The sequence below is a fragment of the Uloborus diversus genome, chromosome 2 (genome assembly GCF_026930045.1).
Source record: "Uloborus diversus isolate 005 chromosome 2, Udiv.v.3.1, whole genome shotgun sequence".
NCBI classification, from domain to species: domain Eukaryota; kingdom Metazoa; phylum Arthropoda; class Arachnida; order Araneae; family Uloboridae; genus Uloborus; species Uloborus diversus.
This window is the reverse complement of record NC_072732.1, coordinates 50,302,210-50,317,793: the sequence shown is the minus strand read 5'-3', so window position 1 is coordinate 50,317,793 and position 15,584 is coordinate 50,302,210. Positions and strand designations below refer to the sequence as shown.

General features: G+C 34.7%; 1 protein-coding gene across 1 annotated transcript in view; it reads right to left on the bottom strand.

Annotated features, from left to right (window-relative positions):
* Positions 1 to 15,584, bottom strand: part of LOC129217024 (paired box protein Pax-8-like) — a 182,887-nt gene that overhangs the window by 113,594 nt on the left and 53,709 nt on the right. The window contains exon 2 of the mRNA XM_054851258.1: positions 14,495 to 14,660. Coding sequence (XP_054707233.1) covers positions 14,495 to 14,660 — 166 coding nt within the window. The remainder of the gene's footprint in view (positions 1 to 14,494; positions 14,661 to 15,584) is intronic.

The window sequence follows — 15,584 nt, the reverse complement described above, 5'->3', positions numbered from 1 at the left end:
CTTCACCACTAAATGGTTCCATAGTAAAAATCAGCATCAAATGAGCAAAATTGACGATTTTGTGAGAGAAAGAAAATTTTATGGCTCCAAAGTAAATATTTTCTTCATTTTTATTTCATTTTTTGTCTTTGTATTTGCAAAACTAATCAACCGAATTTTATTTTGTTATAAAAGAGATGAAATATTTATAGATTAAGTGTAAATAATGTATAGAGACTTTAAATATATTTTGGTTATGAAAAAATAATAATAGTTCATCTAGATTGACCACCATTTTGGTTTTTCTTAAACCGCGTGGTGATTGCATCTTGGGAGAGCTAAACATATTGAACCTTAGGACACAGTCCAAGGTACAAAATATGCATGGTTCTTAAGTTAATTTATGTTTAGCCTTTAGCAACATGCAGCAATGATCCAATCTTATGTAGTCTTTTAAACACATTTAAAGTTAGATAATAATTCATTAATTCGTTATTCATAATTCATAATTTAATTAATTACCGTGAAAAAAAATGCATTTTTTTTGGTGCAAAATTGGTTTAAGAATATGACTGTTTCCTGAATCATGAAGACTTTCCCATAGTACAACAGGACGCCGACCATGGGACGTATCTCAAGGTACAATATGATGCTATATTTTGGGACAGCTTGGAACTCTTACTTTAAATTGCTCTCAATATTTTATTTTCAAACTGTCTGAATTAAAAAAAAAATATATTGCATTAGGTGGGGGTATTTTAAGGTGACTTTTAGATTTTAAATTTGGTTCAAACAATTGACGTTAAACATTAAAATATGAAAAGTGTCCCCAAAAAGGTACAACACTCACTGCCTCCTAAATCTTTCACATTGACCAAAAGCTATCAGTATTCAGATACCTTGACTTTCTCTCGTATTTATACATCCATAGTAATATCCAACAAATGTTCTCACGAGAGGTTGATCCATTTGAGAAATAGTAAAAAAACCGTTGAACATATTTAAAAGCCTAATATTATAAAAGTAAAAACCGGAATACAGATTAAATTAAAAGAATGAGTACCTAATGTGCAAAGTCTTATAAGTTAAAAGTTCAAAACCAATACATAGTAATAAAAAATTTTGGTACTATATTTTATTGAGGAGTGAAATAGTATAGCGTGATTAAAAGCACAAATAAAAGGTGATAGAAAGAAAATTTGCTAACAGCAGTTTCGCGTCTAAAAAAAATGGTCTTCTTCCTCGTCATCAGTCTAGAAATAGTTGTTTGAATGTTTATGTTGAGTTGTATATAAAAAATGACAGTTGCTGGCACTGTTAAAATTTAGATCTACAGTAGTTCGTTTCGTGTTTGTCTGAGAACTGATCATTGAAACCAAAACAATTTATGTGAAAAAAGAAAAATGCTCAAATGAACAATTTGTCTAAAATAACTTCTGTGGGTTTCAAATGTCAGTAAACCTAATCAAAACATACGCTTTTTATTTATGCATCGAAACAACGGCTTATCGCGTAACAACCCACCCAAATCCAACCAAAAATGGGGACTTAATTCGCCAATTGCGAAACAAAAACCTGGAAGTTTGTATCATCGGGGTCTATACAGCAGGGGGTCGAGAGGGGTCGGCAACAACTACAAGGGCCGAAAGATTAAACCAGGGGAGGGAGTTTATAGCGGGGGATGACTTTACCCTCCCAATGTGGAGCCCATTAAGGGTGATCATCTGACTTTAAAATTACGTAGTGGTCTATTGAGACCCAATTCGATGCGAGAGTGGCGCGCTCACATTAGCTTGATGAATTAGGTCGAGTGAGTTGGGGTGCAGCGAGTCGTGGGCTCCCCCCTCCCCTCCCCCGCACATATTTCCATTTTTTCCCCCACTTAGAGTACCGAGCTTGTGCGCGTTTTTGTTGCTTGGATTAAATAAGCTATATAAGGAATAGATGATGTTTTCAGTGAATAAAGTTCATGAATAGGAGAAAAATTCGTTAAATTCAAGTTTATTTTATCTCCTCCCCACATATTGTTAATGCAGTATTACGGGCAAAGGAATGGGCATTGTTTCCTGTTTGTTTTCTCGGCTAAACTCCTTGAAAAGTCATTTTATCCAAGTATGCTTTAAGGGGTTGGACTGGGTTTTAGTGCCCCAAAAGATGTAAATCTTCGAAAAATAAAGAAGTAAAAAATGTCAGTTTTTTTTTTTTTTTTTTGGACGAAATTTTCAGAATAATTAAAATAAATAAGTAAAAAAAGTGCCATTTTTTTGGACGAAATTTTCAGAATTCTGTTAATGGCATGATTTCTATCAGTGTTGAAACGCATTTTCAAAGTTATGGAGTTGAATTGCGTCAGCAGAAAGAGAATGCAGAAATGCTCGGAAACGTTTGAGATTTTCAGGCACTGTAGCTGTCTATATATTTAGAAATATTTCGCATTCATTTTTTTTTTACAGTGTAGTTACATGTTCAAATCAAGAAATTTCAATATTATACATGGAGTGAAAGAGTCTAGACTTGTTTTCCACGTAGGAGAAGTGGTCAGCTCTTCTCAAGTTAGACATTGAGCCGAGCATAAACCCGAGCTTTATCCTAAGAACTATTGCATTAAATATGACTTAATCAAGAAGGTACAAAGTTACAGAATATTATAATATTGTGTACAGATACTATTGGTTTGGAAAGGTTATTAAGCAACATGCTGTGATTTATTTAAAATTATACCTGTTATGATGCAAGGAAAAATTAAAAACAAATAAAAAATATTAGTTGGATAGTTTACGAAATTTAAGCATTTTGCAGACATTTATTGTCTGAATACAAATAAGCAACACTCTTTGTTTAATCCTCTTTTAAGATATAATTGAGGTAAACTCGAATAGTTTTTTTTTTAATGTTATACTTGAAAAAGAGGAACCAAAAAATTTATTGCTACGCGGTAATTGTGGAAACGGGAATATAGCGCAGAATTAAGGATAATTGTTCTATAACTCACAATAACTCTACTTGTTGCCCTATATCCCTAAATGTATTGCAATGGGACTTTATTCCGAAAAGTAATCTATAAGGTATAAAGTTAAAAACGTTGCATTTAGAATCTTACAGAACATTTTTCTCTGCAGAACTGAACCGTTCCAAAGCTGAACGAAAGAAATTCTGTTTCTGATTACGCTATAATGAAAGGGAATACTCAGAAAAGTAGCTAATTGCTGCTCTAGAGCAACAAGAACATTTCCTAAAGGTTCGTCATAACGGGGGTTTTGGTTAAAACGGACCTTCCTTACATGCATACATATTATCATACTAGGATTGAAAATATGGATACTAGGATTAAAAACAGACAAAGAGTCCTGGAGAAATACACTCTCTTACTGCGTTCCTGAACCGCTGCATTTAATAAATATTTAATCTTTGCAGCTTGCTGGCTTACAAGTTATTATTACACTTGTGAAATTTTAATTGTGTGCGTGAATTGTTGTGTGTAGATATTACATAAGTGGAAACATTTTAGTAAATTATTACCGATTCAAATCGAGTGACACTGAGAAAACTAATGACAACTATAGCAGAATGATTGTGAAACAATAACTGTGAACGAAAATAAGCTTTCTTTTCAGATCCTAAATAAAAATACAATTGAGCACTTACAGCTTGCGTTTTCATCACCCGCAATGATTTCCGTTCATCACATTGATTTTACAGTGCAATCCAACTTGAGGGCAACGAACGTTCATTACATATCAATAGACAATCAAGCAATTTTTCTACAAACATCTCTCCCTAATGACGTCACCAATTCCTAAAGACAGCCACAAATTTATGGTACACAGAGGAACAGACGCACCCAAACTGCGCCAATGCTCAGCAGCAATGAAAACGGGGTTCTCATTTCAATAACAAAAGACGCCCCCTCCCTTTCTCATGTTTCCCAGCGGGACCAGCAACTGTTTAAGGTGCCATTTATACACCACTGGCCCTCATGAGACCCCACTTTCAAACAATCGGTCAACCTTCTTATACTGATGACACGGGCGCAGCCCTAATTTGGGCGCCTCCTGTTAGACGATACTATGGAAATGAATACATGAATGGGGGGTTGCTTTATTCACCATCCAAATTTGTGTTTAATTTGTTTATAATGTTGGATCGATCACTCTTCTAATCGCGTTTATCTCACTCTTTTTATTCTGATTCTTGTGATTCAAAAAATTTAAGCTTTGTTTCATAGAAAGGATTGATCTACTAAGAATTGTAATTTCAATCTGAATGTTTTGCAAAGTTGTAACATTTCTCAAACAAATCCTTTAAACTCGGAAATTGATAAGTTCAGCTGAAAAAAATCCTTTAAAATCATAAATTAATAAGTTCAGCTCTAGGCGAGATTATAAGGTGTCTTTCTAATGAGATAAATACTGTGTATGCCTGTGTTTTCTTTAATTGCTGCCTTGTTGTTTGGTTTTCTTAATTGACTGCAAAATATCCATGGCTTATGATATTTTAATTTTTTTGCAGTATCCGACAGCCGTTATAGCTTGTTAAAAAGAGCCTTTGTCATTGTAAAAGAAAAAAGAATATACAAAGAATTGCTAAGGCAAGGAGAAATGACTTGCATTTAAAGGGAAAGGGAAATATTAAACCGGCAGTTGTATCAGTAGTTACGGTATGATTTTTGATCATTTTTCAACTGAAATTTCGAAATTTCTACACTTTTCTCGATTGCATAGATTTGTGTAGTTTAAAAGCATTGTAAAACGGCATGAAACTATTTCTGCTTTAGTTATTCCTCTAAAAATAGCGTAAGATCAAAATGTCGCTCCATTATGGACACTCTTTAAAACTAAATTTCTCATATTAAAATGTCCCCTTTGAAGCATCATTGACTTGCCAAAAAATGCATAACTTTTTTAATGGATTAGTTTTCACTTTTGTCAACGGAAACACATTTCACGAAATCTCAATGTTAAGAAAAAAAAAAAAGGATAAAGAAAAAGAAATTGAAAAGAAACAGAAAAAAAAAGCAAAAGAAAAGATGACAAAAAATGAAAAGGAAATAAAAAAGTGATAGATTTTAAAAAAGTAGATGCAAATATTAGTTAGTCCCAGTAAAATAATAAAATTATATAGGCGTGCTCATTCGTCTTTTTTTTTTTTTTGAACTGCTAGAAGAAGATACTTGTAACTTCATAATTTTTTATTGAATTCATTGCATCTGTGCGTTATATTTAGGCATTGGCATAAGGGGCTGTCCATAAATGATATCCTTTTTTTTCAGCATTTTCGACCCTCTCGTCCCCATGGGCACAAATTGCCACACTTCGCCATATCTCCTCCCTTCCCCTTGTCGCTAGTCGCGGCATTTTTCATAAACATATTGCAATAAAAAATGCGGGGTGTCACACTTGTTTTACATATCTCTGCCTTGTCACAAACTGTCACAATTTCATGGTTTCCCATCCCTTTCAAAACGTGGAGACCCTCAAACTCCGTTTGTGGACGACCCTCAAACTTCATTTTGCTTTTATGACGGTTTTTGTGTACTTTTCTTAGCATGTTTTCATTATCTTATTAAAAGAAATATTTTTTACGTTTCTTGTGGAAAACCAAACAGTTCTGTAATCAGATAATCGTAAACAGAAATGTATTTTCTTTTTTCTAGACTCAAAATAGCAGAGTCAAATGTCATTTTATGAATACCATAACATGCAAATATTTCAGACAAGCAAAGTATAATTAATTTTCATCCTGTATTGATAAATATTTTTGAGGTTACTCTGATTGAGCACAGATAGTGAATAAAGAAATTTCTTTTTTCTTAGACTGGGAATTTTGAAAGCTAGAAATAACATATGCTTCATTAAGAAACTTTTCTACATCATATTTATCATCCTTCTTGCGAAACATTATCTTTCAAATATTTCTACCTCGTGTTCACAGCTCTATTAGCGAACCAAAAATACCGCACGCCTACGAAAGATGATTAAGATTATAAGAACATTCTACCCCCTTTTTTTTTTCTTCTTTCTGCTTTCTCTTCTTAAGTGCGTATTTCTTCTGGGATGGTCCAAGAGAAATTTAATTGGTGCTAGTATAACCTTGAATTTTGAATTGCAGTCATTAGTTCAGAAATCATTATGTTTTAAACGCTATGTTCAAAAACAAATCATATTTTAAACATTTTTCTCACTTTAGAAATTATTCACCGTTCTAAAACTTGAATACGCCATCTTGCGGCCAAAGAGGTAAAAAGGTCATTCCACGCAAAAGTAGCCATTTTGTCCTGCACGCGACGGCTCATATATTTCATTAAAAAATACAATTTTAAATCGTAATGACGAAATTTGTTGCTTAAGGAATCACGCATAAGTTTGTAATTTGCTAAGGGAAAAATATTTGTTCATTCCCATTTTAAAGTATTATTGTTAACTAGTGGTATCCGCATGGCTTTGCCCGTAATATAAAAATTAAAAGGTGTTTTGGTTCGCCTGTATATTTACAAATAATGTATGGAGAATTTTCTCGCCAATTGGCTTGTACCCATGTTACGGTTCCACGTTATGATAATTTCGTATCTCGCCAATTGGCTTATGTCCATGTTACGGTTCCACGATATGATAATTTGGCAATTTACTCGTCCACGCTGTGATAATTTGCTCGGTAAAATGTTCTTAAAATTGAAATAGAAAAAGAATAAAATCTAATTTTCGAAAAATCGCTTCGAGGTGCACATCTCCATGCTACAAACTAACTTTGTGCCAAATTTCATGAAAATCGGCCTAGCGGTCTAGGCACTATGCGTGTCACAGAGATCCCGACAGACAGAGATCCGGACAGAGAGACTTCTAGCTTTATTATTAGTAAAGATGAAATATATAAGGGGTCACGTGCGGGACAAAAGGACCGTTTTCCGTGGAATGACACTAAAACAGCAACTATGCGCATATAAGGCTGATGTCTCATTATGCAGGTTGTATCCGACATAAACATCACGGACTTGATTTTACCTCTTTCAGCAGCCATTAGCGAGAGACTGCTGCGCTTCCTATATTTCATTTGAATTGTGATTGCAATAAACTCTCGATTATCCGCGGAATTGGGTGGCAAGAGTGCCGTGGATAATAAAAATCGCTGATAAAACGCAAAAAGACTAAAAGGAGGGACAAATAAGGTAAAAATTCTCCATCTTCAAAAACTTAGCTGTATTGATGCATAATACTTTCGATGAACAATGAAAATATATACAGTAACCTACAGCAAAAATATTTTGCATTTTTGCACAAGAGAACTTGACATGAATATAGAAAAAGTGTATGTACGATGCAGGAAGCCAAAGAATAAATAAAACAAAAACAACTGAGTTTAAATTTAATTTTTCGACAAAAAATTAGCCATTGGTATTTGCTTTTTGCTGCGAAAATACATGTTTCTGATTGCTGTTTGACTCCCGGATAATCGGGAATTTACTGTATGTTAGATGTTCTTTCTCAAAATGAAATTATTTTATTTGTTATTCAAGTTTTTCCTTTTTACTTCCTTTTACAAAAAAGGAAGTATTGTATTCGCGAAAAAAGTTCACTCAAAAATCGGCCTTAATTTCTATTTTGCTCGCCCCCGAATGAATGCTGGGGTTTTTTTTTCGACTCTACCACACGTGGATATATTCCTAGGAACGTACAGATCCATTTTGACGATCCCCGAGTTAGTTACAACGAGTTTTCTCGTGACGACTGTATGTACGTATGTATGTGCGTATGTGTGCATGTGTGTATGTGTGTATGTATCTCGCATAACTCAAAAACGGTATGTCTTAGAAAGTTTAAATTTGGTAATTTGGTAAGTGGTGTTATAGTTTGGCGGACACTTGGCGATAGATCGCCAGTCTTTTGGTCGCCAAGTTTGTCACCAACTTGGCGACAAATTTGGCGATTTTTTTTTTTTTAAATCTGGTTTCGATTTGACCACAGTTGGTGATATTTCGAGAGTAAACTATTGAATCACATTAAAATTGCCAATAATGGGAAAATGACATTAAATTGGAGTAAAAGGAAGTCATGTGATGCACGCATCAGCTCGCTTAAAGGAAAAAGTCATAATGTTTTGGAGATGAACGTCAACTCACGCCAGTTTTTTAATCGTAGTTGATGTTTCGGTCGCACTGTAGATGTCATATTTAGTTTTAGATACTGGAATTTAGAATTAATCAAATTGTTTATTTTAATACTCGTTTTATAAATCATCATTTTTCAAACGGTTCTTCAAAATCAATGCGATCTTTTTAGGCGTTCTACAGTCGAGAAATAACTCTGAAAATGCATCTAAATAAGCGTGTAACCAATGAAAGCATGTGAAAAGTGAGTGCAGCAAGTGCGCATGTAAGTATATAGAAGGGGGGGGGGGGGTGCAAAAAAGAGAACATGAAAATGATACGTGACTCAGTGATAGTGCTCAAGTAAGTGGAAGAGTGCGGAAGCAGGTAAAGAAGTATTTTCGAAGAAGTTGTAAAAATAAAACTTTAAGCAGAAGAAAATATTGAGTGAAAAGTAGATGTGAGAAATTAATAATTTAAAACAACGGTAAAGTTATCAGTATACTAACGTATGAGGAAAATGGATTCTAAGAATGATATTGATAGTTATTTGATAGTTGATAGTTAATAACAAGTTTTATATTTAACCTTTGGTTGATAATTAATGATGAAATAATTTTTGCTTATGTTCATGATCAATGTTCATTGAATTTTAAATGCACAAAACCGTTTCAAATTGTTTAAACTAGTATATTGTTTATCAAATATAAAAAGCAATCAATTTAACAGATTTTTTTTTATTTATTTTCAGCTTCGAAATGATGTCATCTTTATTTTTATGATCCTACCTATCACTTTGATGATATTTGAGCCCGTTTTAAATCATGGAAACGAAAGTCCACATATAAAAACATGTTTTGTTAGTGTATTTCCTAAAATTAAACCCTTCAAGAACTTTGTAAAAGAAAGTTGATATATTTCTATTGAGCACTTTAATAAGCAAGCTAAAATGTGAAAACAGAAACGATTTATGACTAAGTAGAAAATGGGGACTAGATTGTTGATTCTATTAGTTTAACAATTGTTTTTCTTTTAAATTTCAATTTAGCAATTATAAATTTTGTGCACAACAGCACATAGGACACGAAAAGTCTATGTTTTTGAAACTCATTTTATTCAAACATTCGAGTACACCGAGGAAACATAACAATTCTTTTATATTCGATGCAGTCGGATTCGACTGTTATAGATCTATTTGCAACACAAGAGGAGTATCCGAAACTAAAATTTCAACGCAGCAATTTTTCAGGTAAAAATGGTCAACTTTCTTCAGTTGAATAAAACCTTTGCCATCAAAAGAACAACTGAACTGCATATCAAAAGCAGCTCACTTCAAATCTCTTTGTCTAAATCAACAAAACTTTTACCAATTATATCCTTCGTTTAACAAAGGACAAACGAATCTCCTATTAAAGCTCAATTCAGCTTTTGCTACATTATTATCGAACCTGTAGCCGCATTGCCTCCATTTACTCTTCCGCAGATGAAACAAAGAGTTCTTTTGAATGGGAATGAATGCTAATTCGGTGTCCGAGTGTATTAATGCGCCCGGCTTTACTCGACAGGGTGGAGAGCAAATTAAATCAGTTTCTGTCTTAGAAAAGGAAGGATTTTATTTCAGTGGGTGGCAATGGTTGTGGCGCCACGATGTACACTGAGAAATGTAAGGAAATGGACATTTGAGTCAAATAAGATCTAAATTAAGAAAGCTCGGGACACTACGCTTGTGAAATGGAAGTTGAAGTTGTTAGCAACTTTTGAAAGGATCATCATTACGATAATATAAATATCAACAAAAAATAGTACCCAAGAAAAATGTCCCTCTGGAAAAATTTTGAATTATATCAGCAAGAGCACTATAAATGATTAGCTAAAAAATTGGAGCTTCATAAGATTTTTCTCATTGCAATACGTTTGACGTGTTCTGAATCTAACATTTAGCAGATATTAAGTTGTGCCAGTACCAATACTTACATGCTCTAATTTCAAAATTACAAGCGTGGTAAATGATTGAAAACTATGAGCAGGACTCATGCGCTCATTGGTACAGCATAACCTTCATGCCAATTCTATACTTCTAAGCATACTGGCATATTTTTTGGCCTTATATTTTGAATGAGTAGAAAAGGGAAAACTTATTCTTAATCTCAAGTCCGACTGAGGTGGTGCTTCGATTCTCAAACCCCTCCAAAAAGATTTGTTGATGCTGTGGTTACCCACAAAAGGTAGTCGAAAGGAAAACCTAGAAAAGAAATAAAGGTTTAAATCTTAATTTTTTCCTTCCTATTTCTTAAATAAGGTAGTGAACCTATTTTTTGCTTGAGACTTTACCAAAGAAGAAAGTGCGTAAGAACAAAGGTGTATTGAATAAAAGTGAGATTCTCTGTTTGCTTTATTATGTGTTGAAACTGTCTGGAAAAATATTTTTGATAGGCTGACAAAAATGTGCAAGTAACCTATAACAAAACTACTTATCGTTTTAAATTAAATCTTGCTTCGTATCAGAATATTTGCAATATTTATGGAAGGTTCCGCTGGAAACAAACTTTGGAATAGCCACAGCTTCAACTTTTTCATGACAGCCAAAATTTTACCCAGCCCCTCCGTGGTAAAAGTTACTTCAGACTCCGAAACATTAACTCTATTCAACTAATATTTCAGTATTTTGGTACCCTGTAGGGACGATTTCATTCCAACATTCTTGAAATATTTTCTCTGCAGACGCACTTCAAAAGAGGACCACACATGTGGTTGCTCACACAACCGGATACTTTCCATTACCACCGGAGATACTGGAAGAACTTTTATAAAGATTTTTCCCACTCTGGTACCAGTAACCCTACCCATATCCCTTGAAGAGTTTCGAGTGTTGCCAAAGCGAGCTACATAATTTCTGTAAATAATATCCTTGTTTATTCCGTGTTACCCCAGGCATGTGACACTAATGAACCAACTTCCTGGGTAGAAGCTTGTCCTTTTGGATGACTTACGGCTTTATGCAGATAGTCTTCACAGAATGGGAAGAACTCGGCGTTTATTTAAACTTGTCTTCCTACCTTGGATTCGATATGACAAGTTGATGCATTAAATGGGATTAAATGAGTTATGCAAGACGATATTTGGGAGTGTTAAAGAAATTTTCCGGCCTCATCCCAAGGACATGATTGCTGTATTTTTAGTATTTTAATCTGAAACTCTATGGATGGAATTTACATATGAGTTAGATGAGTTTACAGTTATTTAAGTATCGTAAATGATGAAGAATTGATGATAATAAAAAAGAATTCGTTGTTTCTAAAAAAAAACAGGAAATTCTGGGGGAGTTTTTATCAATGGAAGCATTAATTTTGCCTTGCTTTTTTTAAAATTTACTGTGTGCTTCAAAGGTTAAGTATACAGAAAACGCGGCCATTTGTTTTCTTAACTGTAATTCATTTATCAATAAAGACTTTGTTTATTTAAGCTACATGAATTCGAAAAACATTCATGTTTCAGAAAAATAAGCAATTTTTTCGTGACAGAATGATTTGAAAGAAATTCAGTTTAATTTTAAATTTCAAACATTCTTTTATAAAAAAGTTAATCTTTACTAATGTTTAAAAAAAATGTAAGAGGATATATCGCATTAATTACATATTTAATTCATTTTGGTGCTTCGGTGTTCAATTAGTGTATATTTTGCTAAATTGAAATCCGAATCGTTTCAATTGTAGTAAAAACTGCTGTTGTGCGGAAGAATGGTTAAAGACAGGGCTGCGAAAGCGGAGTTGGAATCGTGGAGTCAGGGTCGGGCTGATTCTGTGACAAAGGACTCGGAGTTGTGAGTCGAAGGTTTAGAATTCCAAGAGTCCGGAGTCGGACTGATTTGAGGATAAAGGTGTCGGAGTCAAAGTAGAAGGCTCTAAAATTTCCAGAGTAGGCGTCGGTCATTTTCCCTCCAACTCCGTAGCCCTGATTGAAGAAATTTAAGCGAATCACTCCCGTACGCATTCTGAAAGGAAAATATTTCATATCTTCAAAGATTCGGGGCTGACTAAAAAGCTGAAAGAAAGAACTATTGAATTATGTAGGTTAACTTTGAACGAGTTATCAGATCCATACAAAAAAGGAAGATTAGGGACAAAATTACAGGAGTTTTCAAATTCGGAAAGCCCCTGCTGTACAACAGGGATGCTCATCCACCCAAAGAGCGATGGCGCACCACTTCAAATGTCGCAAGTACCTACCACTCTCTCATCCCCCCCCCCAAAAAAAAAAAACAAGTAATCTCTAAAAAGAAAATAAGACTACCTTAAAACAATCTAATCCTAAAAATTTCACTGACGCTGTCTGCGGCATACCTCCTTGTATGCATTTCTGTCTATAAAGCGCCCTTCACAGAACAAGAAGAAAACTGTTCTTTAGGGAAAATGTAAGGACATGGAAATAACGTTCGAAATCTCAGTCTACACCGCATGATAATGATTAAACACTTTCGTAAGATATTGGAAAAATCAGCTAGTGGCATAAGGGAAATGAGGAGGAAAAAGAAATGTAAATACTTTTAAAGTCATTAATCTGTCTCAGAATATTAAGTTCTTGTGATTATAGCAGTCTGTTACCATTATAAGAAATATTAGAAAAAAAACTTTGGTATTTTTTACTTAGTAGTCTTTATTATGGAATCTGACATCGTTTCTTCAAATACTACAAATTAAGGTTACACATCGAGTGTTTTTATATGAATATTCGCTTTACGAAGAGAAATATAAGTTTAATAACAACAAAATAAATGCAAATTGTATTGCATATTGATTTCGTTAGATACATACATGTGATTGTACTACTTTGGTAACAACAAAAGGGAACTTTTTAGAAAAAAGGGATACGAGTATTTTTCAAGTTATTTGCTTCGCATGAATTTAGTGTAGTTATTTCTTTGTCCAAAAATTTGATATCCATTATACATTTGCATTTAGCTAAATATAATCGATAAATAACTATACTACGTGATAAGTAATCCTGAAATGAAAAAAGAATGCTTTTAAGAAAAGATTGAGACATGACCCCTTTTCTTACAAGCAGGGTTTAATTTGCACGGGATTTCATGGGAGCTGAATTGCTGCACTTATTTTCAATTCCAACAGTTTTTTAACATTTTAACCCTAAGTCAGGCTTATTACGTTCAAAAATAAGTTGTAATTAATATAGGACTCCTACACTAATTTTATCAGAAACTAGTGGTACCCGCACGGCTTTGCCCGTAGTTGAAAATTAAAAGGTCATTCGATTCGCCTGTATATTTACAAATATTGGATGACGAATTTCTCGCCAATTGGCTATGTTCATTCGCTCTCCCATTCCACGTCATGGTAATTTCGTAATTTACTTGTCCATCTTATGATAATTTTGCTCCGGAAAGTGTTCTTATAATTAAAATAGAAAAGAACAAGATCGAATTTTCGAAAAATCGCTTCGAGGTGCACACCCCCATGCTACAAACTAACTTTGTGCCAAATTTCATGAAAATCGGTCGAACGGTCTAGGCGCTATGCGCGTCACGGACATCCTACAGACATTCAGACAGAGATACTTTGAGCTTTAATATTAATAACTAGTGGTATCCGTACGGCTTTGCCCTTAGTAGAAACTTAAAAGGTCCTTTGATTCGCCTGTATATTTACAAATAATGTATGGTGCATTTCTCGCCAATTGGCTTTCCCATGTTACGGTTCCACGTTATGATAACTTGGTAACTTACTCGTCCATCTTATGATAATTTTGCTCGGGAAAATGTTCTTAAAATTGGAATAGAAAAAGAACAAAATCGAATTTCCGAAAAATCGCTTCGAGGTGCACACCCCCATGCTACTAACTAACTTTGGGCCAAATTTCATGAAAATTGGTCGTACGGTCTAGGCGCTATGTACGTCACAGGTATCCAGACATCCTGACAGAGAGACTTTCAGCTTTATTATTAGTAACTAGTGATACCAGCACGGCTTTAACCGTAATAGAAAAATCTAAAGGTCTTTTGGTTCGCCTGTATACTTACAAATAATGCATAGTGAATTCTCTCGCCAGTTGGCTTGTACCCATCTTACGGTTTCACGTTATGATAATTTCGCATCTCGCCAATTGGCTTGTGTCCATGTTACGGTTCCACGTTATGATAATTTCGTAATTTACTCGTCCATTTTATGATATTTTTTTTTTCTTAAAATTGGAATAGAAAAAGAACCACATCGAATTTTCGAAAAATCGCTTCGAGGTACACACCCCATGCTACATACTAACTTTGTGCCAAATTTCATGAAAATCGGCCGAACGGTTTAGGCGCTATGCGCGTCACAGACATCCTACAGACATCCAGACATCCAGAAGAAGAAAAGATTAAGTCCTGCTTACAAGTACAGGATGGCCATCAAAACACGAACAGGTATTTAATGAACTCACCTTCCAAGTATTTTGGAGACGCATCCGTGGGAGACCCTCAGCTGCCTGCTGATGTCGCAGGGTCTGACCCCTTGGTGGGCCAGCTCCACTATCCTCTGGCGCACCACGTCGGGGAGGGGCCGCCCGTTCACGAACACGCCACCCAGCTGGTTCACGCCGCCGTGGCCTGAAACAGAAAAAAAGAACCACCATCAGAATCTGTTATTTTTCCCCCACGTGTTCCCATTAGGATCGTCGCTTTCTTCCGCCCGACCGAGGCTCGATCTTCTGCATGGGAATAACTGACCACTTCCATGCGTTGACCATGCAACAGCGCATGGTAATCCGAAGGTTTAATATTGAAGTTGGGTGTTGGGAAGAATCTAGTAGGTTCTTGTAGCTCTTGAAGTGGCTTCGAGCGAAGGATAAGCTTAGAATTCGCAACTTCAGCAAACTATAGGGGTCACCGCAGCCACTGTCTAATGGCGGATGAAAAAGGTAAAACAAGCGCACGCCGTCAGGTATAAATTGCTTTGACACTTAGTGAATGACCGTAATTTTTCATCGAGTTTGTGGGAATCTTTCTTTTCTATTCTTTTGAAATTACATTGCACCAAAAACTGTATGAAACTTGTAATTTTTCCCAAAGAAAACACGTGGAATGGAATGTTTTACCTTTTTCTTTAGTATTGTTAATCACCGCAAAGTAGCGTATTCGAGCTCTGGAGTTGCGAATAGCACGTACGACGTTTTGTCGGAGAATTGGACAGATATCCTTTGAAGTACAAGTAACTAAAATTAAAAATTAAAAAAAAACCCCGACTGAGTCCCAACTGTAGAATCAAGAGGGAAAATTGAAAATCGTTTTAAAAACCTTATACTATTAAAAATCAATTTCAAGTATTTTACTTTCTAACAAATAGAAACTGGCAACAGTTAAAATTTTTAAATCATTGCGTTTAATTTCTTTGTCGGCCAACAATGAATTCGGTGATCAATCGCGTGAATAAAGGCTTAGCCGTTATTAAATTCTGCTTTCAAAAGATGTTATAATTTTAATTCTATGTACATGGAAGTTCCAAACACATTCTATCAGACGCGGAAATTTTTT